The sequence below is a fragment of the Anomaloglossus baeobatrachus genome, chromosome 4, assembly GCF_048569485.1.
Source record: "Anomaloglossus baeobatrachus isolate aAnoBae1 chromosome 4, aAnoBae1.hap1, whole genome shotgun sequence".
Lineage (NCBI taxonomy): Eukaryota > Metazoa > Chordata > Amphibia > Anura > Aromobatidae > Anomaloglossus > Anomaloglossus baeobatrachus.
In genome coordinates this window covers 682,056,556-682,082,370 of record NC_134356.1, presented here as the reverse complement: position 1 = coordinate 682,082,370, position 25,815 = coordinate 682,056,556, and the positions used below count along the sequence as shown (strand labels likewise).

Below are 25,815 nucleotides of genomic sequence, written 5' to 3'. Positions count from 1 at the left end.
ACCAGCATTGCACCCCCACTCTCTTGAGCCCTCAGGTTGTGCACCTCTGGATTATGGCCACGTTTGGTGGTGAAGTGGAAGTGAATGGCGGACCTTACGAATGTCTTTTCTCCGCAGGGACATACGAGGGGCCCTTTCCTTGTTAGCGCCCCACTATCTACAATCATAAACTGGGAGCGCGAGTTCCAGATGTGGGCTCCCGGCTTCTACGTGGTGACCTACACGGGGGACAAGGACAGCCGGGCCGTCATCCGAGAGAACGAATTCTCCTACCAGGATAACGTCATAAAGGGCGGGAAGAAGGCCTTCAAGATGAAGGTGAGGAGGTCGTGTGTGGCATCATTTTACCTTTCTTCTTCTTCTATTTTTTGCTGTATTATTTATCCCTCCATTTAACCCTTCCAGGCTCAGGCTCAAGTGAAGTTTCACGTTCTTCTCACCTCATATGAGCTGGTCACCATCGATCAGGCTGCCTTAGGATCCATACGCTGGGCCTGTCTGGTGGTGGATGAGGCTCATCGCCTCAAGAACAACCAGTCGAAGGTGTGTAGGGTGGGAGTTGTGTGCAAGACAAATGGGGTCTTATAAAGCGGTAGGATGGGTGTGTGACTGTATATGTTACTATTTACAGTTTTTCCGGGTGCTCAATGGATACCAGATTGATTACAAGCTGCTCCTTACGGGAACCCCTCTTCAGAACAACCTGGAGGAACTTTTCCATCTTCTCAACTTTCTCACTCCGGAACGTTTCAAGTGCGTATTACAGGGCAGTTTTGGGTCCATATTGGAGCCTCTAATGATAAATAGATGCTTTGTGCACCCATATGTTGGTACATAACTGATAAAGCTCTTTAAAGGGGATCTGTCACTTGCCAAAAACAAATATTTTTTTCAACCCAAAGTAAATGCTATGGTTTTCCTGAATCCGGCGATGTTTTTCTTTTTTTTTCTGTGCTTCTCTTTTCCGGAGATATGGCCCCTTCATCTGAGCTTCATCGTCAAGTGGAACGCAGAGAAGAGTTGAAGACTACGCCCACTTGACTAATAAGGTTAGATTTACATGCAAGGAAAAATGGGTCATATCTCAGGAACAGAGAGGAGCAGGAAGAAAAGAAAAACAGCGCTGGATTCAGGAGAACGGCTGCTAAACAAAAGTATACATTTATGTCAAGTGACAGGTCCTCTCTAATATCTTAAAGATGTCACTTTTGGTTGTAAGAAAAACAGTGACCGTAGATGAAATTTTAGACTTCTTTTTAAATACATATCATTAGCAAATCAGATGATTTAGTATTACAGGGACACAAATTTTACTTTTAATTGTAGCTCAGTGAGCTAAACCCTGAACTTTATTTCATACAAAATGTTGCTATTTATCATTCATGTAATAAGATATTCCTGTGTGTTATGCAGTCTAGCTGCTAATACAGGTGGAGAAAGCTTATTAATCTGCAAGAGGAGATACTTGTGAAAGGTTTAAGTTTTTTGGAAGAGGACAAAGCTGCTTGTAAGGAGTTAATATTCTAGAAGAGGACATAGCTGCATGTACAGAGCCAATCTTCTACAGGAGGAGGACATACAGTGCCTTGCAAAAGTATTCGCCCCCTTGATTTTTTTAAACCTTTTCTCATATTTCAGGCTTCAAACATAAAGATAAAAATGTTAATGTTCTGGTGAAGAATCAACAACAAGTGACACAATTGTGAAGTAGAAGGATATTTATTGCTTATTTTACACTTTTCTTTTTCGCTCTATTGGGAGACCCAGACAATTGGGAGACCCAGACAATTGGGTGTATAGGCTATGCCTCCGGAGGCAGCACAAAGTATTACACTCAAAAGTGTTAAGCCCCTCCCCTTCTGCCTATACACCCCCCGTGCTCCCACGGGATCCTCAGTTTTTTTGCTTTGTGCGAAGGAGGCAGACATGCAAGCACAGCTCCACAGATTAGTCAGCAGCAGCTGCTGATTAGGTCGGATGGAAGAAAAGTGGGCCCATATAGGGCCCCCAGCATGCTCTCTTCTCACCCCACTCTTGTCGGCGGTGTTGTTAAGATTGAGGTATCCATTGCGGGTACGGAGGCTGGAGCCCACATGCTGTTTTCCTTCCCCATCCCCCTTAGGGCTCTGGGTGAAGTGGGATCTTATCGGTCTCCAGGCACTGAGACCGGGGCTTCATCCACAACTCCCGTGGAGCCTGATGGATAGGAGCCGATACCGTTCAGGGACATGGCCCTGCATCTTAGAGGTACTCTGTATCCCTATGGGGACCGCGCACGGCATCACCTCAGCTTTGCTGGGTGTGCTGGTGCACCGGGGACCGCGGCGCTGACCGGGTCTATATGTGCCATTACACACTCAGCGTCGCTGAGTGTGTTTATATGTAAGGGCTACCGCACTGACCGCCGTTGCCACGGGACACTGCGGCGCGGCTGGGACTTGTAGTTCGCCGGGGACCTTCACGCGGCCGCGCTTTTACGGCGGCCGCGTTTATTACTACAGTCCCCGGCTTCATTGCGGCCTAGTTTCCCTTTTTTCTCCCGCCCTCAGCCCTGACAGGCAGGGGAAGGGCGGGACGCTGCACGGAGCGAGCAGCAATGAGGGCTGGAGTATGATTTACATGCTCCACTCCCCTCACTGTGCACACTGTGAGCGCCCGTTTCGCGCTCTTTCTAGGCCACGCCCACAGCTTCCTCAGCTCGTCAGGACGCCGCAGCCATTCCTGTCAGCTCCACCGACGCTGCAGAGAGGGACATATTCATGGGAGACCCAGACACGGTCTCTGGTGGCCTCACAACCGCTTAGGCGGCTGGTAAGCAGCACATGTGGTGCTAGCCCCATGGTGCTGTATTGTATTGGTACATTATTTGTGTACTGTATATAATTTACACTGTATGAGCACAGTTCTTTCTGGCTATATACCCTATTGTGTTACTCAGGGAAAACTATAGCATGGCGCCCACAAAAGGCAGGGGTGCCAAAACACAGGCTTATTATGTTGCCTGCGCCGCATGTAAGACCCAGCTACCGGCAGGTTCCACTGACCCTCATTGTGTACAGTGTTCGACCCCTGTGACACTTCCTCAGCCGGGGCCTATGCTAAGTGGGGCACAGGGGGAGCCACCTGTTGACACTGTCCAGGTGACGGGGACTGAGTTTGCAGCCTTTAAGGATCAACTCTCTGAGACTATGGCTAAGATACTAGAAGCCTTGCAGTCCAGGCCGGTATCTCAGCAAAGGGACTCTGTTGAATCATTGTTCCCTGGCCCCCCTCAGTTGGACCAACAATGTCCTCACGGGGTATCTCATACATCCCAGACGGAGGGTTCGGACTTAGAACCTAGCCCCAGATCGTCTAAGCGGGCCCGCTTAGAATTTCCCTCGACATCATATTTTCTTTTTCACTCCTAATTGGGAGACCCAGACAATTGGGTGTATAGCTATTGCCTCCGGAGGCCACACAAAGTATTACACTTAAAAGTGTAAGGCCCCTCCCCTTCTGGCTATACACCCCCAGTGGGATCACTGGCTCACCAGTTTTGTGCTTTGTGCGAAGGAGGCAACACATCCACGCATAGCTCCACTGTTTAGTCAGCAGCAGCTGCTGACTATGTCGGATGGAAGAAAAGAGGGTCTATACAGACTCCCAGCATGCTCCCTTCTCACCCCACTTCATGTCGGAGGTGTTTGTTAAGGTTGAGGTACCCATTGCGGGTACGGAGGCTGGAGCCCACATGCTGCTTCCTTCCCCATCCCTTTTTACAGGGCTCTGGGTGAAGTGGGATTCTATCGGTCTCCAGGCACAGAGACCGTGCTCCATCCACAGCCCCTGGTATCTGCTGGACATGGAGCGGAGTATCTTCAGGGACATGGCCCTGCTACATGGAGGTACTCGGTGTCCCTGTGGGGACCGCGCAGACACACGGCAGCACTGCTGGGTGTGTTAGTGCGCCAGGGACAGCGGCGCTGTCCGCACTAGTGCCATCGCACACCACAGCGTTGCTGGGTGTGTTAGTGTATTGGGTGACTACCGCGCTAAAAACGCCGCTGCCGTTTTATTGAAGGCGCCGCTGGAATTTGTGGTGCGCCGGGGACTTCCGCGCCGGCCAGCACTGATATGCCGGCCGCGCTTATTAACTCGAGTCCCCGGCTTCTGGGCCTAGTCTCCCTTCGTTACCGCCCACAGGCCTGACAGTCAGGGTAGGGGCGTGACGCTGCATAGCACAGCAGCGCTGAGAGCTGGAGTATGTTTTGCATACTCCACCCCTCTCACTGTGTGCACTGTGAAACCGGATTCCCGCACTTTCTCAGACACGCCCACGGCTTCCTTCTCTATACAGGACGCCGGCAGCCATTAGTGTCAGTTTCTGTACGATACAGAGACAAGTGTGGAAGACCCTGGCATTCTGATAGTCACACAATCGCTGTAACAGGCGTTAAGCAGCACCTGTGGTGCTAACCCCACTAGTGCAGAAGTGCACTTATAGATATGCTTGTACTATATACATTGCACTGTTTGGTCGCACGTTGTATATACCCTCCTGGATTGTGCGGAGGAGTTATCAGCATATTCTCTGTGTAAAACAAAGGTGCAGAACCACATGTTTTTCTATGCAGCCGGTACAGCATGTACGGCTATACGGCCGGCAGGTTACATAGACCCCCATTGTATCAACTCAGCCGGAGTCTCTGCTAATGGCCAGAGGATGAGGACGGTGTCTGCAGTATTTACTGACAGATTTTCTGAGACTATGGCTATGATACTAGAAGCCTAGCAGTCCGGACATGTCTCTCACAACATGGGCACTGTTGAATCATTGATCCATGGCCCCCCTCAGTGTGAACAACTAACAGCTCCGGGAATGTCACATGCATCCCAGAGTCACGGCTCTGCACAGACGTCAGTCCCAGACAGCCTAAGCGGGCTCACTATGAGCGGCCCTCGGTTTCATCAGGGTCCTAGCAGAAGGACTCTCTGTGTACTGAGGCGGAAGTAGCGGCTCAGGATTCTGATCCTGAGACCGCTCTCAATCTGGATACACCTAATGGTGACGCCATAGTAAATAATCTTATAGCGTCCATCAATAGAATGTTGGTTATTTCTCTCAGCTCCTCCAGTGGAGGAGTCAGCTTCACGTATTTTTCTGGACCACTCTGCCTTCAGAAAGATGCCACTGACAGACAGATGGATCTCTGGTCTAAATCCATCTATAAGGCTGTCGGCGCACCGTTGGCTCCAGCATTCTCACCCTTGGGGCATTCCAAGCTATTTCAGCTTGTCTTACACAGATTGACACGGTTACACGTACATCTGTGCCGCAGGTGGCATCCTTAACCTCTCAGATTCAGGTTGCCCTAGACTCTGCGAACCGTGCGGCAGTAGCCTCCGCTACTCCGTGTTTTTAAGCAGAGCCTGGTCTGCTCGTTAAGTGAATGGAAGGCAGATTCTGCTTCCAAAAAAGGATGCTTAACCAGTTGCCTTTTTCTGCTGACCGACTGTTTGGTGAGCGTTTGGATGTAACCATTAAACAGTCCAGGGGTAAGGATTCATCCTTTCCTCAGCCCGGACACAACAAACCCCAACAGAGCAGGAGGCAGTCGGGGTTTCGGTCTTTTCGAGGCTCGGGCAGGTCCCATTTTTCCTCGTCCAATGTGGACTCAAAAGGATCAGAGGAGCTCAGATTCTTGGCGGGCTCAGTCACGCCCAAAAAAGAGACAGTCTGAAAACCCGCTTCCAAGGCGGCTTCCTCATGACTTGCGGCCTCCTCTCTCCGCATCCTCGGTCGGTAGCAGGCTCTCCCGCCTTGGCGATATTTAGCTGCCATAGGTCAATGACCGTTGGGTGTGAGACATTCTGTCTCACGGGTACAGGATAGAGCTCACTTCTCGTCCTCCAACTCGATTCTTCAGAACTTCTCCACCTCCCGGCCGAGCCGCTGCTCTTCTGCAAACAGGGTGCACTCTATAGGCAGAAAGAGTGATGACCCCCGTTCCTCTTCAGGAACAAGGTCACGGTTTTTACCCCAAATTATTTGCGGTGCCTATAAGAACGGGCCGTTCCGTCCCGTTCTGGATCTAAAACTGCTCAGCAAGCTCGTGGACACCAGGCGGTTCCGGATGGAATCCCTCCGCCATGTCATCGCCTCAATGTCCCAAAGAGATTTCCTAGCATCATTAGGCATCAAGGATGCTTATCCACACGTGCCGATTGATCCAGAGCACTAGCGTTTCTACGCTTCGTTATAGGAGACGAACACCTGTTCGTAGCTCTACCTTCCGGCTAGCGACAGTCCCACTGGTCTTCGCCAAGGTCAGGGCAGCAGTAGTCACAGTCCTGCACTCTCAGGGTCACTCTGTGATCCCATATTTAGACGATCTACTTGTCAAGGCACTCTCTTAGGAATCATGCCAACACTGCCCGAACGTTGCGCTGGAGACTCTCTAGAGTTTTGGGTGGATCATCAACTTTTTAAAGTCAGATCCGACTACGACCCTATCGCTAACATATCTAGGCATGGAGTTTCATACTCTCTCAGCGATAGTGAAGCTTCCGCTAGACAAACAGCATTCACTACGGGCTGCAATCTCTTCTTTAAGAACCAGTCGCACACATTAAGACGCCTCATGCACTTCCTACGTAAGATGGTAGCAATGGAGGCAGTTCTTCTCGCGCAGTTTCATCTGCGTCCACTACAATGTGACATTCTCCGCCAATGGGACGGGGAGTCGACCTCCCTCAACAGAGTCGTCTTTCTTTCTCAGGCGGCCAAGGAATCTCTGCGGTGGTGGCTTCTTCCCACCTCATGGTCAAAAAGAAGGTCCTTCCTATCCCCATCCTGGGCGATAGTTACGACAGACGCGAGTCTATCAGGGTGGGGAGCAGTTTTTCTCCACCACAGCGCTCAGGGTACGGGGACTCAGCAAGAGTCCACCCTTCAGATCAATGTTCTTGAACACAGAGCAGTGTATCTTGCCCTACAAGCCTTCCAACAGCAGCTGGAAAGCAAGCAAATCCGACTTCAGTCGGACAACTCCACAGCGGTGGCATACATCAACCACCAAGGAAGAACGCGCAACCGGCAAGCCTTCCAGGAAGTCCGGCAGGTTCTGATGTGGGTGGAAGACACGGCATCCACCATATCCACAGTTCACATCCCAGGCGTGGAAAACTAGGAAGCTGACTTCCTAAGTCGCCGGGGTGTGGCCGAAAGCGTATGGTCTCTTCACCCGGACGGGTTTCAGGAAATCTGGCGCCGCTGACAGAGGCCGGACGTCGATCTAATGGCGTCACGGCACAACAACAATGTGCCAGCTTCATGGCACGGTTTCACAATCATCGAGCTCTGGCGGCAGACGCCTTAGTTCGGCATTGGTCGCAGTTCCAGCTACCTTATGTGCCACCTCTGGCATTGTTGCCCAGAGTGCTGCGTTAGATCAGGACCGACTGCGGCCGCGCCATCCTCGTCGCTACAGATTGGCCGAGGATGTTGTGGTTCCCGGTTCTGTGGTGCCTCACGATAGGCTAACCGGGGGCACTACCAGACCAATCAGACTGGCTGTCTCAAGGGCCATTCTTCCATTTGAATTCTACGGCCCTCAACCTGATGGTGTGGCTTTGAGTCCTGGAACCTAGTGTCGTCAGGATTACCTCAGGACGTGGTTGCCACCATGAGACAGGCTAGCATATCAACGTCCGCCAAGATTGACCACAGGACGTGGAAGATATTCTTATCTCGGTGCTCGGCGCAGGGTGTTTCTCCCTGGCCGGTTGCATCGTCTATGTTTCCTTCCTTCCTGCAATCTAGGTTGGAAAAAGGGTTGTCGCTCAGTTCCCTTTAGGGACAAGTCTCAGCGCTATCTGTATTTTTTCAGAAACGACTTCCTCAGGTACGCACGTTCCTACGGGGAGTTTGTCTTCTCAGCACTCCGTACAGGCGGCCGTTAGAGCCCTGGGATCTGAACAAGGTTCTAATTGCTCTCCAGATGCCGCCTTTCGAGCCTTTGAAAGAGGTCTCCCTTCCCGCTTTTCTCGGGAAGTGGCCTTCTAGTAACGGTCTCGTCTCTTAGGAGAGTTTCCGAGCTAGCAACGCTCTCATACAAATCTCCCTTCCTGGTCCTTCACCAGGACAGGGTAGTTCTGCGTCCGATTCCGGAATTTCTCCCTAAGGTGGTATCCCACTTTCATATCAATCAGGATATCACCTCACCTTCTTTGTGTCCTCGTCCAGTCCATCAATTTCAGAAGGATTTGCATCTGTTGGTTCTGGTGAGAGCACTCAGGTTCTACTTCCCGCATGGCGCTCCTGCGCCACCCGGATGCACCCTTTGTCCTTGTCGCTGGTCGGCGTAAACAGTCGCAAGCTTCTGAATCCACCCTGGCTCGGGGGATCGAGGAACCAATTCTTGAAATCTACAGTTCTACTGGGCTTCTGGTTCTCTCAAGGCTGAAGGCCCATTCTACCAGAGCCGTGGGTGCATCCTAGGCATTACGGCACCAGGCTACGGCTCAGCAGGTGTGTCAGGCACCTACCTGATTGAGTCTCCATACTTTTACCAAGCATTTTCAGGTGCATACCTACGCTTCGGCAGACGCCAGCCTAGGTAGATAAGTCCTTCAGGCGGCGATTGCCCACCTGTAGGAAAGGGCTCTTTGACGGCCCTATCACGAGGTATTCTTTTACCCACCCAGGGACTGCTTTTGGACGTCCCAATTGTCTGGGTCTCCCAATTAGGAGCGAAAAAGAAGAAGGGAATTTTGTTTACTTACCGTAAATTCCTTTTCTTCTAGCTCCAATTGGGAGACCCAGCACCCGCCCTGTTTTCTCGGGGTTTTTCTGTTTTTTCGGGTACACATGTTGTTCATGTGGTATGGTTCAGTTCTCCGATGTTTCCTCGGATTGAATTGGTCTTTAAACCAGTTATTGGCTTTCCTCCTTCTTGCTTTGGCACTAAAACTGGTGAGCCAGTGATCCCACTGGGGGTGTATAGCCAGAAGGGGAGGGGCCTTACACTTTTAAGTGTAATACTTTGTGTGGCCTCCGGAGGCAATAGCTATACACCCAATTGTCTGGGTCTCCCAATTGGAGCTAGAAGAAAAGGAATTTACGGTAAGTAAACAAAATTCCCTTCGTTTAGGGTCTCAGCGGGGGGATTCTCTGGTTGATGATGCAGAAACAGCTGATCAGGATTCTGATCCTGGGAGCGCTCTCAATCTTAATTCTCCAGACGGGGACGCCATAGTGAATGATCTTATTGCATCCATTCATCAGTTGCTGGATATTCTTCCCTCAGCCCCTCCGGCGGAGGAGTCAGATTCTCAGCAGGAGAAATTTCGCTTCAGGTTCCCCAAGCGTACACAGAGTATGTTTCTAGACCACTCTGATTTCAGAGAGGCTATCCAGATTCACCATGCTTGTCCGGATAAGCGTTTCTCTAAGCGCCTTAAGGATACACGTTATCCTTTTCCCCCGGAAGTGGTTAAAGGTTGGATTCAATGTCCCAAAGTGGATCCTCCAATCTCCAGACTGGCGGCTAGATCCATACTTGCAGTGGAAGATGGGGCCTCGCTTAAAGATGCCACTGACAGGCAGATGGAGCTCTGGATGAAATCCATCTATGAAGCTATCGGAGCTTCTTTTGCCCCAGCATTCGCAGCCGTATGGGCGCTACAAGCTATATCAGCAGGTCAAGCGAAAATTGAAGCGGCCGCGCCACAAGTGGCTTCCATTACCTCCCAGACCTCGGCAATTGCGTCTTACGCTATGAATGCTGTCCTGGACTCTGTGAGCCGTACGGCAGTTGCGACCGCCAATTCGGTAGTAGTCCGCAGGGCCTTGTGGCTACGGGAGTGGAAGGCAGATTCCGCTTCCAAAAAGCGTTTAACCGGTTTGCCAATTTCTGGCGACAGGCTCTTTGGCGAGCGCCTGGATGAAATTATCAAACAATCCAAGGGAAAGGATACATCCTTACCCCAGCCCAAGCAGAACCTCTCCCAACAGAGGAGAGGGCAGTCGAGGTTTCGGTCCTTTCGGGGCGCGGGCAGGTCCCAATTCTCCTCGTCCAAAAGGTCTCCGAAAGAACAAAGGAACTCTGATGCATGGCGGTCTAAGTCACGGCCTAAAAAGGCCATTGGGAGCACCGCTAACAAAGCGGCTGCCTCATGACTTTCGACCTCCTCTAGTAGCATCCTCGGTCGGTGGCAGGCTCTCCCGCTTTTGCGACACCTGGCTGCCACAAATAAAAGACCGCTGGGTGAGAGACATTCTCTCTCACGGTTACAAGATAGAGTTCATCTCTCGTCCCCCGACTCGATTCTTCCGGTCCTCTCCGCCTCCCGAGCGAGCCGAGGCTCTTCGGCAGGCGCTGGGCACCCTGAAGGCAGAAGGAGTGGTGGTCCCTGTTCCTCTTCAGCAACAGGGCCACGGTTTTTACTCCAACTTGTTTGTGGTCCCAAAGAAGGACGGGTCCTTCCGTCCTGTCCTGGACCTGAAACTTCTCAACAAACACGTAAAGACCAGGCGGTTCCGGATGGAATCCCTCCGTTCCGTCATCGCCTCAATGTCCCAGGGAGATTTCCTTGCATCGATCGATATCAAAGATGCTTATCTCCACGTTCCGATTGCCCCAGAGCACCAACGCTTCTTGCGCTTCGCCATGGAAAACGAACACCTGCAGTTCGTGGCACTACCATTCGGCCTGGCAACAGCCCCACGGGTTTTCACCAAGGTTATGGCTACTGTAGTGGCGGTCCTTCATTCTCAGGGTCATTCTGTGATCCCGTACTTGGACGATCTGTTGATCAAGGCACCCTCTCAAGAGGCATGCCAACACAGCCTCGACGTTACCCTGGAGACTCTCCAGAGTTTCGGGTGGATCATCAATTTTCCAAAGTCAAATCTGACACCGGCCCAATCGCTGACGTACCTTGGCATGGAGTTTCATACCCTCTCAGCGATAGTGAAGCTTCCGCTGATCAAACAGCAGTCACTACAGAAAGGGGTACAGTCTCTCCTTCAAGGCCAGTCGCACCCCTTGAGGCGCCTCATGCACTTCTTGGGGAAGATGGTGGCAGCAATGGAAGCAGTCCCTTTCGCGCAGTTTCACCTGCGTCCCCTTCAATGGGACATCCTACGCAAATGGGACAGGAAGCCGACGTCCCTCGACAGGACCGTCTCCCTCTCTCAGGCGACCAAAGCCTCCCTTCGGTGGTGGCTTCTTCCCACTTCATTATCGAAGGGGAAATCCTTCCTTCCCCCATCCTGGGAAGTAGTCACGACAGACGCGAGTCTGTCAGGATGGGGAGCGGTTTTTCTCCACCACAGGACTCAGGGTACGTGGACCCGGCAAGAGTCCTCGCTTCAGATCAATGTTCTGGAAATTCGGGCAGTGTATCTTGCCCTGAAAGCGTTCCAGCAGTGGCTGGCAGGCAAGCAGATCCGAATTCAGTCGGACAATTCCACAGCGGTGGCATACATCAATCACCAAGGCGGCACACGCAGTCGTCAAGCCTTCCAGGAAGTCCGGCGGATCTTGATGTGGGTGGAAGCCACGTCCTCCACCATATCCGCAGTTCACATCCCAGGCGTGGAAAACTGGGAAGCAGATTATCTCAGTTGCCAGGGCATGGACGCAGGGGAATGGTCCCTTCACCCGGACGTGTTTCAGGAGATCTGCTGCCGCTGGGGGGTGCCGGACGTCGACCTCATGGCGTCCCGGCACAACAACAAGGTACCAATGTTCATGGCACGGTCTCAAGACCCCAGAGCTCTGGCGGCAGACGCCTTAGTTCAGGATTGGTCGCAGTTTCAACTCCCGTATGTGTTTCCTCCGCTGGCACTGTTGCCCAGAGTGTTACGCAAGATCAGGGCCGACTGCCGCCGCGCCATCCTCGTCGCTCCAGACTGGCCGAGGAGGTCGTGGTACCCGGATCTGTGGCATCTCACGGTCGGCCAACCGTGGGCACTACCAGACCGAACAGACTTGCTGTCTCAAGGGCCGTTTTTCCATCTGAATTCTGCGGCCCTCAACCTGACTGCGTGGCCATTGAGTCCTGGATCCTAGCGTCTTCAGGATTATCTCAGGATGTCATTGCCACTATGAGACAGGCTAGGAAACCAACGTCCGCCAAGATCTATCACAGGACGTGGAAAATTTTTCTGTCATGGTGCTCTGCTCAGGGTTTTTCTCCCTGGCCATTTGCATTACCTACTTTTCTGTCCTTCCTTCAATCTGGACTGGAAAAAGGTTTGTCGCTTGGCTCCCTTAAGGGACAAGTTTCTGCGCTCTCGGTGTTTTTCCAGAAGCGCCTAGCTAGACTTCCACAGGTACGCACGTTCCTGCAGGGAGTTTGTCACATCATTCCACCTTACAAGCGGCCGTTAGAACCCTGGGATCTGAACAGGGTGCTGATGGTTCTTCAGAAACCACCATTCGAGCCAATGAGAGATATCTCTCTCTCACGCCTTTCGCAGAAGGTGGTCTTCCTAGTAGCAGTCACCTCTCTTCGAAGAGTGTCTGAGCTAGCAGCGCTGTCATGCAAAGCCCCTTTTCTGGTGTTTCACCAGGACAAGGTGGTTCTACGTCCGGTTCCGGAATTTCTCCCTAAGGTTGTATCCCCCTTTCATCTCAATCAGGATATCTCCTTACCTTCTTTTTATCCTCATCCAGTTCACCAATGTGAAAAGGATTTGCACTTGTTAGATCTGGTGAGAGCACTCAGATACTACATTTCTCGTACGGCGCCCCTGCGCCGCTCGGATGCACTCTTTGTCCTTGTCGCTGGCCAGCGTAAAGGGTCACAGGCTTCCAAATCAACCCTGGCTCGGTGGATCAAGGAGCCAATTATCGAAGCTTACCGTTCGGCTGGGCTTCCGGTTCCCTCAGGGCTGAAGGCCCATTCTACCAGAGCCGTGGGCGCGTCCTGGGCTTTGAGGCACCAGGCTACGGCTCAGCAGGTGTGTCAGGCGGCTACCTGGTCGAGCCTGCACACCTTCACGAAACACTATCAGGTGCATACCTATGCTGCGGCGGATGCCAGCCTAGGTAGACGAGTCCTTCAGGCGGCGGTTGCCCACCTGTAGGAAAGGGCCGTTTTACGGCTCTTTTACGAGGTATTATTTTACCCACCCAGGGACTGCTTTTGGACGTCCCAATTGTCTGGGTCTCCCAATAGAGCGAAAAAGAAGAACGGAATTTTGTTTACTTACCGTAAATTCCTTTTCTTCTAGCTCTAATTGGGAGACCCAGCACCCGCCCCTGTTTTTTTGTGTACACATGTTGTTCATGTTGAATGGTTTCAGTTCTCCGATGTTCCTTCGGATTGAAGTTACTTTAAACCAGTTTATAATTATTTTTCCTCCTTCTTGCTTTTGCACCAAAACTGAGGATCCCGTGGGAGCACGGGGGGTGTATAGGCAGAAGGGGAGGGGCTTAACACTTTTGAGTGTAATACTTTGTGCTGCCTCCGGAGGCATAGCCTATACACCCAATTGTCTGGGTCTCCCAATTGTCTGGGTCTCCCAATTAGAGCTAGAAGAAAAGGAATTTACGGTAAGTAAACAAAATTCCGTTCTTTTTTTAAAAAAAATAAATAACTGAAAATTGGGGCGTGCAATATTATTCACCCCCTTTACTTTCAGTGCAGCAAAGTCCCTCCAGAAGGTGATTGAGGGTCTCTGAATGATGCAATGTTGTCCTAAATGACTGATGATGATAAATATAAGCCCCTGTGTGTAATCAAGTCTCCGTATAAATGCCCTTGCTCTGTGATAGTCTCAGGGGTCTGTGTAAAGCGCAGAGAGCATCATGAAGACCAAGGAACACAACAGGCAGGTCCAGGATACTGTTGTGGAGAAGTTTAAAGCTGGATTTGGTTACAAAAAGATTTCCACAATGTTAAACATCCCAAGGAGCACTGTGCAAGCGATCATATAGAAATGGAAGGAGCATCATACCACTGCAAATCTACCAAGACCCGGCCGTCCATCCAAACTATCATCTCACACAAGAAGAAGACTGATCAGAGACGCAGCCAAGAGGCCCATGATCCCTCTGGATGATCTGCAGAGATCTACAGCTGAGGTGGGAGAGTCTGTCCATAGCACAACAATCAGTCTACACTGCACAAATCTGGCCTTTATGGAAGAGTGGCAAGAAGAAGCCATTTCTCAAAGATATCCATAAAAAGTGTTGTTTAAAGTTTGCCACAAGCCGCCTGGAGACACCAAACATGTGGAAGAAGGGGCTCTGCTCAGAGGAAACCAAAATCACACTATTTGGGCACAATGCTAAACAATATGTTTTGGTGTAAAGCAACACAGCTCTTCACCCTGAACACACCATCCCCACTGTCAAACATGGTGGTGGCAGTATCATGGTTTGGGCCTGCTTTTCTTCAGCAGGGACAGGGAAGATGGATAAAATTGATGGGAAGATGGATGGAGCCAAATACAGGACCATTCTTGAAGAAAACCTGTTGGAGTCTGCAAAAGACCTGAGACTGGGACAAAGATTTGTCTTCCAACAAGACAATGATCCCAAACATAAAGCAAAATCTACAATGGAATAGATCACAAATAACCGTATCCAGGTGTTAGAATGGCCAAGTCACAGCCAGACCTGAACCCAATCGAGAATCTGTGGAAAGAGCTGAAAACTGCTGTTCACAAACGCCTCCATCCAACCTCACTCAGCTCCAGCTATTTACAAAGAATGGGCGAGAATTTCAGCCTCTCCATGTGCAAAACTGATAGACACATACCCCAAGAGACTGCAGCTGTAATCACAGCAAAAGGGGGCGCTGCAAAGGATTCACTTACAGGGGATGAATAATATTGCACGCCCCGATTTTCTGTTTATTCTTTTTTAAAAAAGTTTAAAATAAGCAATAAATATCGTTCATCTTCACAATTGTGTCCACTTGTTGTTGATTCTTCTCCAGAACATTAACATTTTTATTTCTTTATCGTTCCTATGGGAGACCCAGACCATGGGTGTTTAGCTTCTACCTCTGGAGGACACACAAAGTACTACACTTAAAAGTGTAGCTCCTCCCTCTGAGCCTATACACCCCCTGGTGAGCAGACCCAGACAGCTAGTTTATTGCTTTGTGTTCAGGAGGCATACATCCACACATGCATTCTCATATGATTTTTTCCTTTTGGAACGAGATTGAAGAATGGGGTCCACGTCTGGACCCCCGGCATGTCCCTTCTCACCCCACTGTGTCGGCGGTGTTGTAAGGTTGATTCTTAGGCTGGAGCCTTACATGCCGCGCTCCTTCACCATCCCTCCTGGGCTCTGGCTTGAAGTGGGAGCCAGCACGGTCTCCATGCTTGGCAGGAGACCGGTCTCCATCCGCAGCCCTTCAGGACCCTGCTGGAATGGAGCGCTCATCCCCAGGGACCTGGCCCTGCGTCTCAGAAGCTAAGTACCTGAGACGTTTATATTTTGGGGTCCCTGTACTTTATTGTTGGGGGAGAGTGTGCTTATTATGTTTACTGACATTTCCGGCGGGTTCTCTAGCTGTCGCCTGAGAACCGCGCCGATGGTGCCTGCGCGTCGGCCGCGCTGCTCAAATTTAGTCCCCGGCTCGGGGACAGGCTCGGCTCCTCCCGGCGGCCGTTCTGTACAGGGGAGGGACACTCCCCACTGCAGTGTGTGTCCCCTCCCCTGTAGGTCTCAATGGCCCTCCAGATCCCGCTCCTCAAGCAAGTCCCGCCCCCTCTCTTCGCTCCGGCGGCCATTTTTTCAGCGTTCTCTCTGCGATCAGTCATTGCAGCGCTGGTCTGCAGCATCCCTGCTGAGGTGCTGTGCTTAGGGGTCCGGGCTTCGGGATCTGGAGGGCACACAACACCGCTCCAGTGGTCTGGTAAGCCACAACCGGTCTCCGGTTGTGGACCTCTGTATATACTCTTTGGGGGTCATTCTCTGGCAGAGCCCCAACTCCAGCAGCATGTCTCACACGAGGAGCAAGGCCCCAAAGCTTTATGCTGTATGCGCTGCATGTAAGCTCCTGCTGCCTGAACCGAGCACCTATCCACACTGTGATGCCTGCTCTAACTTGGCGGTGCCACAGCCTGGAGTCTCACCCCCAGTGGTCTCTCAGGCTGCTCCTGCTCCTGTGGCTGAACCCCCGGCTTGGGTAGAATCCTTTTCTAGGTCCATATCCCAGTCCTTTGCTGAGTCCATGGGACTTCTGTCCAGGACTCTGATGAATATGCATCAGCCCCCTTCACAGGGTGCCTCTGCTGCTAGGGCTCTCTCAGGACCGGAGCTCACAGAGGATTCATCATCAGGGCCCAGACCCCGTCCTCCTAAGAAGAGACGCAGGGCTCCCTCTCCTTCCTCGTCCCGTGGCTCTGATTCCAGAGCTGACTCGCAGGATGAGGAGGATGCCTTTACAGGGGGCTCGGAGGCTAACTCCATGTACCCCATTGATCTGTCCGAAAGTGACTCAGATCTTACTGACTTGATTGCTTCTATTAACCCCTTCACGACCATGGACGGATCTTTCCGTCATGGATCGTGTCCCGGTAAGCCCTGCCCCCTGCCGCGGGCAGGCGGCGTGGATCGGCACACATATCAGCTGTTTTCAACAGCTGACATGTGTGCCTACATGTTCCGAGTGGAATCGCATTCCACCCGGAACATTAACCCCTTAGATCTCGCTGCCAAAGTCTGGCAGCGAGATCTATATGCACGCGGCCATGTTTTTTACTTACCGCCGCCCCCTCCGGACGTCACGTGAATGATCACGTGACGTTCGGTGGTTGCCAATCGTAGCACAGGGTCATGTGATGACGCCTGCTGCTATGAAGTTTCACTTTCATTCTTCCTCGGCACGGAGCAGAGGAAGAAAGAAAGTGACTATTTCTGCTGTTTACAGCGGTATAGCTGTGATCAGCAGATAGCGATCAGCAATCGGATTGCTGATCGCTATAGCCCCCTAGGGGGACTAGTAAAATAAAATAAAAAAAGTAAAAAAAAAGTTTTAAAAAATTAAAAAAAAACAAAAACCCTAAAAGTTCAAATCACCCCCCTTTTCCCCCATTGAAAATTAAAGGGTTAAAAAATAAATAAATATACACATTTGGTATCGCCGCGTTCAGAAATGCCCGATCTATCAAAATATAAAATCAATTAATCTGATTGGTAAACGGCGTAGTGGCAAAAAAATTCCAAACGCCAAAATTACGTTTTTTGGTCGCCGCAAGTTTTATGCAAAATGCAATAACAGGCGATCAAAACGTAGCATCTGCGCAAAAATGCTACCATTAGAAACATCAGCTCGAGACGCAAAAAATAAGCCGTCACTGAGCCATAGATCCCAAAAAATAAGAACACTACGTGTTTTGGAAAATGGCGCAAAACGTGCGCCACTTTTATTGGACAAACTTGTGAATTTTTTTAACCCCTTAGATACAAGTAAACCTATACATGTTTGGTGTCTACAAACTCGCACCGACCTCAGGCATCACACCCACACATCAGTTTTACCATATAGTGAACACCGTGAATAAAACATCCCAAAAACTATTGTGCCATTACACTTTTTTTGCAATTTTTCCACACTTGGAATTTTTTTGCTGCTTTCCAGTACACCATATGGTAAAACTTATGGTTTCATTTAAAAGTACAACTTGTCCCGCAAAAAACAAGCCCTCATATGGCAAGATTGACGGAAAAATAAAAAAGTTACGGCTCTCGGAAGAAGGTGCCCCGGGGCTGAAGGGGTTAATTCTGTACTGGATCTCATTCCGCCAGTATCAGAGGAGCAACCCTCTCTGGCAGAAAAGCATCAGTTTACCTTGCCTAAGAAAGCAAAGAGTGTGTTCTTTAACCACTCCAGTTTTCAGACCGCTGTGACCAAACCCAGGGCCTGTCCTGACAAACGCTTCCCAAAGCGTGGTTCTGATGACCGTTTTCCCTTTCCACCTGAGGTGGTCAAGGAGTGGGCTCACTCCCCAAAGGTAGACCCTCCGGTGTCTAGGCTCGCAGCCCGGACCGTTGTGTCGGTGGCTGATGGCACTTCCCTTAAGGATTCCACTGACCGCCAGATTGACCTTCTGGCCAAATCCGTGTATGAAGCGGCGGGGGCCGCGTTTTCTCCGACTTTTGCAGCAGTGTGGGCTCTCAAAGCCATCTCTGCTTCTCTAGAGGAGATGCATTCCCTCACCAGGGAATCTATGCCCGAATTGGATGCCTTAACTTCCCAAGCTTCGGCCTTTTCATCCTATGCCATGTCAGCCATGCTGGAGGCTTCTCACCGCACTGCGGTGGCTTCGGCTAATTCCCTCGCTATCCGCAGAATCTTGTGGCTTCGAGAGTGGAAGGCAGATGCTTCTTTAAAGAAGTACCTTGCTGGGCTCCCTTTTGCTGGGTCCCGGCTGTTCGGAGAACAGCTGGATGATATTATTAAGGAAGCAACTGGCGGGAAGAGTACTTCCATGCTACAAACCAAAGCCAGGAAACCTGCCCAGGGTAGGAATCAGTCGAGGTTTCGCTCCTTTCGTTCCTCCAACTGGTCGTCCTCTAAGCCCTCGGCCTCGTCCGCTAACTCAGCCAAGGACCAGAAATCCAACTGGCGCCCAAAAGCGCGTCCACAGAAGACCGCAGGAGCTGCTGCCACTAAGGCAGCCTCCTCGTGACTATCTGCCCGCTCCAACAACGTCCTTAGTCAGTGGCAGGCTCTCCCACTTTGGCGACGCTTGGTTTCAACACGTCTCCGATCAGTGGGTGAGAGATATCATCTCCCACGGCTACAGGATAGAATTCTCTTCCAGTCCGCCAAACAGATTTTTTCTCTCAACTCCTCCCTGCTCCAAGGCCGCCGCCTTCTCACAGGCCGTGGCAGCCTTGCAGGCCAATGGAGTAATTGTACCAGTTCCCGCTCGGGAACGGTTCAGAGGTTTCTACTCAAATCTCTTCCTAGTTCCCAAAAAGGACGGTACCTTCCGGCCCATCCTGGATCTCAAGCTTCTCAACAAGCATGTTCAGGTGCGGCACTTTCGCATGGAGTTTCTGAGATCAGTCATTGCCTCAATGACCGAAGGGGATTTCCTGGCGTCCATCGACATCAGAGATGCCTATCTGCATGTGCCAATTGCAGTGTCACACCAGCGTTGGCTACGTTTTGCAATCGGAGAAGATCATTTCCAATTTGTGGCTCTCCCCTTCGGGTTGGCCACAGCCCCTCGGGTATTCACCAAGGTCATGGCAGCAGTGATTGCGGTTCTGCACCTACAGGGGTTGGCAGTGATTCCTTACCTGGACGACCTTCTAGTCAAGGCTTCATCCAGCGCAGACTGTCAGCGGAGTGTCTCGCTCACTCTCGCCACTCTAGCCCAATTCGGGTGGCTGGTCAATCTGCCCAAATCCACTCTGACTCCGACCCAGAGTCTCACGTACCTAGGGATGCAGTTCGAGACTTTGCCGGCACTTGTGAAGTTGCCCTTAGTCAAACAGCAGTCCCTCCAACTGGCGATGCGCTCTCTGCTGAGGCCCCGCCGTTATACCCTCAGGCGTCTGATGCAGGTGCTGGGTCAAATGGTGGCGTCAATGGAGGCTGTTCCCTTTGCCCAGTTCCATCTGCGTCCCCTGCAGCTGGACGTTCTCCGCTGTTGAGACAAGTGACCTTCCTCCTTACACAGGTTAGTGGCTCTGTCGCCACAAACCAGGAGCTCTCTTCAGTGGTGGCTTCGGCCTCTCTCCCTGTCCCAGGGACGCTCCTTCCTGGCCCCGTCCTGGGTGATTCTCACCACGGATGCCAGTCTATCCGGCTGGGGAGCGGTATATCTCCACCACAGAGCGCAGGGCACTTGGACTCCGTCCGAGTCAGCCCTTCCAATCAATGTGCTGGAAACCAGAGCCGTGCTTCTAGCTCTCCTAGCTTTTCACGACCTGTTGGCGGGCAGGCACATTCGAGTCCAGTCAGACAACGCGACAGCGGTTGCCTACATCAATCACCAAGGCGGGACACGCAGCCGCCTAGCAATGTTGGAGGTACAACGCATCCTTCAATGGGCGGAGGACTCCAAGTCCACCATATCCGCAGTCCACATCCCAGGCGTGGAAAACTGGGAGGCAGATTATTTCAGCCGTCAAACCGTGGATGGTGGCGAGTGGTCCCTGCACCCGGCAGTGTTCCAGTCAATCTGCCGCAAATGGGGCACCCCGGACGTGGACCTAATGGCATCCCGTCACAACAACAAGGTTCCCGTTTACGTGGCTCGCTCCCACGACCCTCAGGCATTCGCCGCGGACGCACTGGTTCAGGACTGGTCCCAGTTTCGTCTGTCCTACGTGTTTCCCCCTCTAGCTCTCTTGCCCAGAGTCCTGCGCAAGATCAGAATGGAGGGCTGTTGAGTCATCCTCATTGCACCGGACTGGCCCAGGCGAGCTTGGTATCCAGACCTGCTCCGTCTGTCCGTAGAGATGCCGTGGCATCTCCCGGACCGTCCAGACCTACTCTCACAAGGTCCGTTCTTCCGCCTGAATTCTGCGGCTCTCAAATTGACGGCGTGGCTCTTGAGTCCTGGCTCTTGACGGCTTCTGGTATTCCTCCTGAAGTCATCTCCACTATGACTCGGGCCCGTAAGTCTTCCTCCGCTAAGATCTATCACAGGACTTGGAAAAATGTTCCTGTCATGGTGTCTCTCTACTGACCATCCTCCTTGGCCATTCTCCTTGCCAACCCTTCTGTCTTTTCTACAGTCCGGTCTGCAGCTAGGACTGTCCCTCAACTCTCTCAAGGGACAAGTCTCAGCTCTATCAGTGCTGTTCCAGCGGCGTCTCGCCCGGCTGGCTCAGGTCCGCACCTTCATGCAGGGCGCGTCTCACATCATTCCGCCTTACCAGCGGCCCTTGGATCCCTGGGACCTTAATTTGGTTCTCACGGTTTTGCAGAAACCCCCCGTTGAGCCTCTTAGGGAGGTCTCTTTGCATCGTCTTTCTCAGAAAGTGGCTTTTCTGGTGGCCATAACTTCCCTCAGGAGAGTCTCTGATTTTGCCGTGCTCTCTTTGGAGTCACCTTTTTTAGTGTTTCATCAAGACAAGGTGGTTCTCCGTCCGACTCCGGATTTTCTTCCTAAGGTGGTCTCCCCTTTCCACCTTAACCAGGACATTACCTTACCTTCCTTTTGTCCGGCTCCTGTTCATCGCTTTGAAAAAGCGCTGCATACTCTGGATCTGGTGCGGGCGCTCCGGATCTATGTGTCTCGCACCGCTTCTATTAGGCGGTGCACTTCTCTTTTTGTGCTAACCACAGGTCGGCGCAAGGGTCTCTCTGCTTCTAAGCCGACCTTAGCCCGTTGGATCAGATCGACCATTTCGGACGCCTACCAGAGTTCTCAGGTGCCTCCCCCGCCGGGGATCAAGGCACATTCGACCAGAGCTGTTGGTGACTCTTGGGCTTTCAGGCACCAGGCTACGGCTCAACAAGTCTGTCAGGCTGCCACTTGGACTAGCCCACATACCTTTTCGAAGCACTACCAAGTGCATGCTCATGCTTCGGCAGATGCGAGCTTGGGCAGACGCATCCTTCAGGCGGCTGTCGCCCACTTGTGAAGTTAGGCTCCGCCTACTTCTTAGTTTTTTCTGTTTATTCCCACCCAGGGACAGCTTTGGAACGTCCCATTGTCTGGGTCTCCCATAGGAACGATAAAGAAAAAGAGAATTTTGTTACTTACCGTAAATTCTTTTTCTTATAGTTCCGTATTGGGAGACCCAGCTCCCTCCCTGTTGCCTGTTGGCATTTTTCTTGTTCCGCGTGTTTTCACCGGCTGTTGTCGTGGACAGAGTTTCTGGTTGTTCCGGCTATTGCTCTGTTCTACTTGTGGGTGGCTATTCTCCTTCAGCTTTTGCACTAAACTGGCTGGGTCTGCTCACCAGGGGGTGTATAAGCTCAGAGGGAGGAGCTACACTTTTAAGTGTAGTACCTTGTGTGTCCTCTAGAGGCAGAAGCTAAACACCCATGGTCTGGGTCTCCCATGTCGGAACTATAAGAAAAAGAATTTACGGTAAGTAACAAAATTCTCTTTTTTTATGTTTGAAGCCTGAAATGTGGGAAAAGGCTGAAAAATTCAAGGGGGGGTGAATACTTTCACAAGGCGCTGTATGTGTGTATATATATCTATATATATATATATATATATATATATATATATATAAAATATATAATATATATCTCTATGGATAGATAGATAGATATATTTTTTTTTTGTTTGTGGGTAAGGGGAGGTTATTTTAGCTTTGTGTTTCTGCCTCTCTATAACTTCATTTCTCTTATACTCGCAGTAATCTGGAAGGATTCTTAGAAGAATTTGCAGATATTTCCAAAGAAGATCAAATCAAGAAGTTACACGATCTCCTGGGTCCCCACATGCTGCGCCGACTGAAAGCCGACGTGTTCAAAAACATGCCGGCCAAGACGGAGCTGATCGTCCGGGTGGAGCTCAGCCCCATGCAGAAGTAAGGCGTGACAGGACACACGGACGGACATCGCATCTCGTGTGCTTAATACCGCCTCCTCCGAACATTATCCGTTCCGTGTCTTACAGGAAATATTACAAGTTTATTCTGACCCGTAACTTCGAGGCTCTGAACTCGCGCGGAGGAGGGAACCAAGTGTCGTTACTGAACATCATGATGGACCTAAAGAAATGCTGCAACCATCCGTACCTCTTCCCCGTGGCCGCAATGGTGAGACACAGCGATCAAGAAAGTATCACAAAAGTTTAGATTTTTCCTTGTGCACCATCATTTCCAAACTTCACTGCCACATTGCCGCCATGTTTGTCCCTCCACAATCGGCATGGTGGAGCCCATGTGTAAATGTATGATCTGTATGTGATGCTTGTAGTAATCCATTTTTCTTCTGTCCAGGAGTCGCCCAAACTTCCGACCGGTGCCTACGAGGGAGGAGCGCTCATCAAGTCCTCGGGCAAACTGCTCCTCTTGCAGAAGATGCTCCGGAAGCTGCACGATCAAGGACACCGCGTGCTCATCTTCTCCCAGGTCTAGTCCCCCATACGGTGATCTACACTCTCCTCTGAGGCGATACTGTTAGCTCTACTGGGTTTCCCCCGAAAATAAGACAGGGTCTTATATTATTGTTTGCTCCAAAAGATGGACTAGGGCTTATTTTCAGGCGACGTCTTATATTTTCAAGCGAATATTGGCAAGCGAATGGGCTCTCACATACCAATCTGCGTCGCTGTCAGGTCCCCTGCTTTCTACAGTGGTTGGCTGCCCCTGCTGACTGGAAGCAGTATCACTTTGCTAGGAGTGATAACGGTATCCGATCTGTGAGAGCTGCAGTGCAAGCAGCTGGAGCAGCGAGTGACCTGACAGCGACACAGATCTCTGTGTGAGAGTCCATCCACCAGCGTGGATGAGTGAAATTTTTTTTTATTTTTGGGGGAGATGTCTGCTTTCCTTTGGGGGAGGGTTCTGCTTTCTGGTGGGGCTGTATGCTTTCTTTTGCTTTCTTATGGGGGTGTCTGCTTTCTTTTGGGGCGGTCTGCTTTCTTTTGGGGGTGTCTTGCTTTCTTTTGCTTTCTTTTGGAGGTTTCTGCTTTCTGTTCGGGGATTCTGCTTTCTTTTGGAGGTTTCTGCTTTCTGTTGGGGGATTCTGCTTTCTTTTGGAGGTTTCTGCTTTCTGTTGGGGGGGGTTCTGCTTTCTTTTGGAGGCGTCTGCTTTCTTTTTTTTTTGGAGGGTCTGCTTTCTTTTGGGGGTGTCTACTTTCTATAGGGAGTTTCTGCTTTCTGTTGGAGGTGTCTGCTTTTTGTTGGGGGTTTCTGCTTTCTGTTGGGGGGGGTTCTGCTTTCTTTTGGAGGTGTCTGCTTTCTTTTTTTTTGGAGGGTCTGCTTTCTTTTGGAGGTGTCTGCTTTTTGTTGGGGGTTTCTGCTTTCTGTTGGGGGGGGGTTCTGCTTTCTTTTGGAGGTGTCTGCTTTCTTTTTTTTTGGAGGGTCTGCTTTCTTTTGGGGGTGTCTACTTTATAGGGAGTTTCTGCTTTCTTTTGGGGATGTTTTCTTAGATTGATGAAGAGTCCTGCTGTATTATTTAACCTTATTAGCTGTTTGGACACTTTCTTATGGAACCGCAACTGGGGCTTATTTTCGGAGTTGGTCTTATATTTTAAGCCTGCTCAAAAAAGCCCCCAGAATACTACTAGGGCTTACAGCATTTTCGGGGAGAGATGACATCCAGTGTCTTTTGCGACTTTCTTTCAGAAAATGTTGTATCCTCCGGCCAATTTACGTAACACACCGCACACCTCTTGGGGAATGTGCTCAGATTATAGAGTATTATGGGGGGTGGGGATGAAGTGGGGAAGGATATGGAGCGCTTTTGGAGCACAATGGATGGAACTTTTCTGCTTTTCATTTTTGGTTACAGAAAATGCAACCCAAAATACGTACACTCCAAGAGCGTAATTTAGTGCGCACAGAATACAAGTTTTTATGAAGTCGCATCCACTTTGCTTGAGGTTTTAGATTTTCTATACCCAAAAGAACTGCTTTACAAAAAATGACAGAGTTTATCGCCCTAGGACGCTGTAGGGGGCAGTTTGGTGACTAGAGAAGGTTCCCTTTAAATTAGATAATCTTCTGTGTCATTGTTACATTGTCCTGAGGAAGGGGGCAGAGACCCCTGAAATGCGTAGACTTGTTCATGCTTCCTAATAAATGACTTGGAAAATTATCCTTTGGATTGAATGGTGATAAGCGCGGTGTTGATCCCCGATTTCCTCTAGAAACTTCTTTAAATTAGGGCTGAGCTCCAGCACCAGATCACCCCTCTGATAACCCTGTACATAGGGTCAACCAAAGCAAGTAAAGCTGAACGAATCGATTTGCAGGACCCTGGTCTAGGGGCCATGTTGGATGTTAGCCCTGTAGACCACTGTCACAAACCACCGGGGGGGTCACTCGAAAATCCCCCGCGCTGGCTACCAGTACGTCACGATCGGGGGGTAACAAGCAGGAGTCAACCCTCCTTTATACCTCCCGACCGACAGACAGAGCACGTGACGCGCTCTCTAGCGCCCCTCTTATAGTCAGGCCAATTATGGAATTGCCCGACAATAAGAAAGGAGGCCGCTATACTACTTATGCCGATTATTGAAGGGTCCCCGGTGAGAGTAGGGTATATATTCCCCCGACCTCCGCGGGCGGAATATATAAACTCTCCCCGAATCTCACTGGCCTCCCCACAATAATCCTTGGCACAACTCGCTGCCACCAACCGATTTACGGTAACTATTAGCCGAACACACAGACGTGGGATTCAAGATCGAGATAACAGAACAGCCCAAGATTAATTATATAATTTAATCGCCTAAAGCACACTAGAAACTACAATATATACAATAGGGAATCTACAGAATATACAGTTATGTCAGAGTACAGTTACAGATAAAGCATGGTTTACAAACAGGCATACACAGTTCAATCAGTTACCTTGTGCGTCTGGCCACAGGGGGGCGCTGTAGACCAGGTTTCCAGGAACCCTCTCACAGGTCTTTCCCAACCAGGCCCCCGAGCAGAAGAACACTGGAAAATGGCCGAAGTAGGGTTATCAACCTGGGCAGATCCAGGTCCCCTCCTACCTTAGTGACCTCACAGGGAAGCACTGCCACTCCCCCTGCATGGATCAGAATTATCCAGCAAAGGGGATTTTGGCTATAACTGTGCCTGGGAGCGTCGTAGACGGACGCCAATGCTCTCATTGTGACAGTTATGAATTTAGCTACAGAACGAGGGGACTCATGACCTGTCTGCCAGTTCCCCATTGGCTGATATCACGCCTGGGGCA

At 50.8% G+C, this 25,815-nt stretch overlaps 1 protein-coding gene across 3 annotated transcripts in view; it reads left to right on the top strand.

Annotated features, from left to right (window-relative positions):
• The window catches only part of CHD3 (chromodomain helicase DNA binding protein 3), a 195,727-nt gene that overhangs the window by 97,340 nt on the left and 72,572 nt on the right, over nucleotides 1-25,815 (top strand). For all 3 annotated transcript variants that reach the window (XM_075346709.1, XM_075346710.1, XM_075346708.1), the window contains exons 15-20: nucleotides 118-318; nucleotides 406-543; nucleotides 632-753; nucleotides 22,293-22,466; nucleotides 22,556-22,697; nucleotides 22,881-23,012. In XM_075346709.1, the coding sequence (XP_075202824.1) occupies nucleotides 118-318; nucleotides 406-543; nucleotides 632-753; nucleotides 22,293-22,466; nucleotides 22,556-22,697; nucleotides 22,881-23,012 (909 nt within the window). The remainder of the gene's footprint in view (nucleotides 1-117; nucleotides 319-405; nucleotides 544-631; nucleotides 754-22,292; nucleotides 22,467-22,555; nucleotides 22,698-22,880; nucleotides 23,013-25,815) is intronic.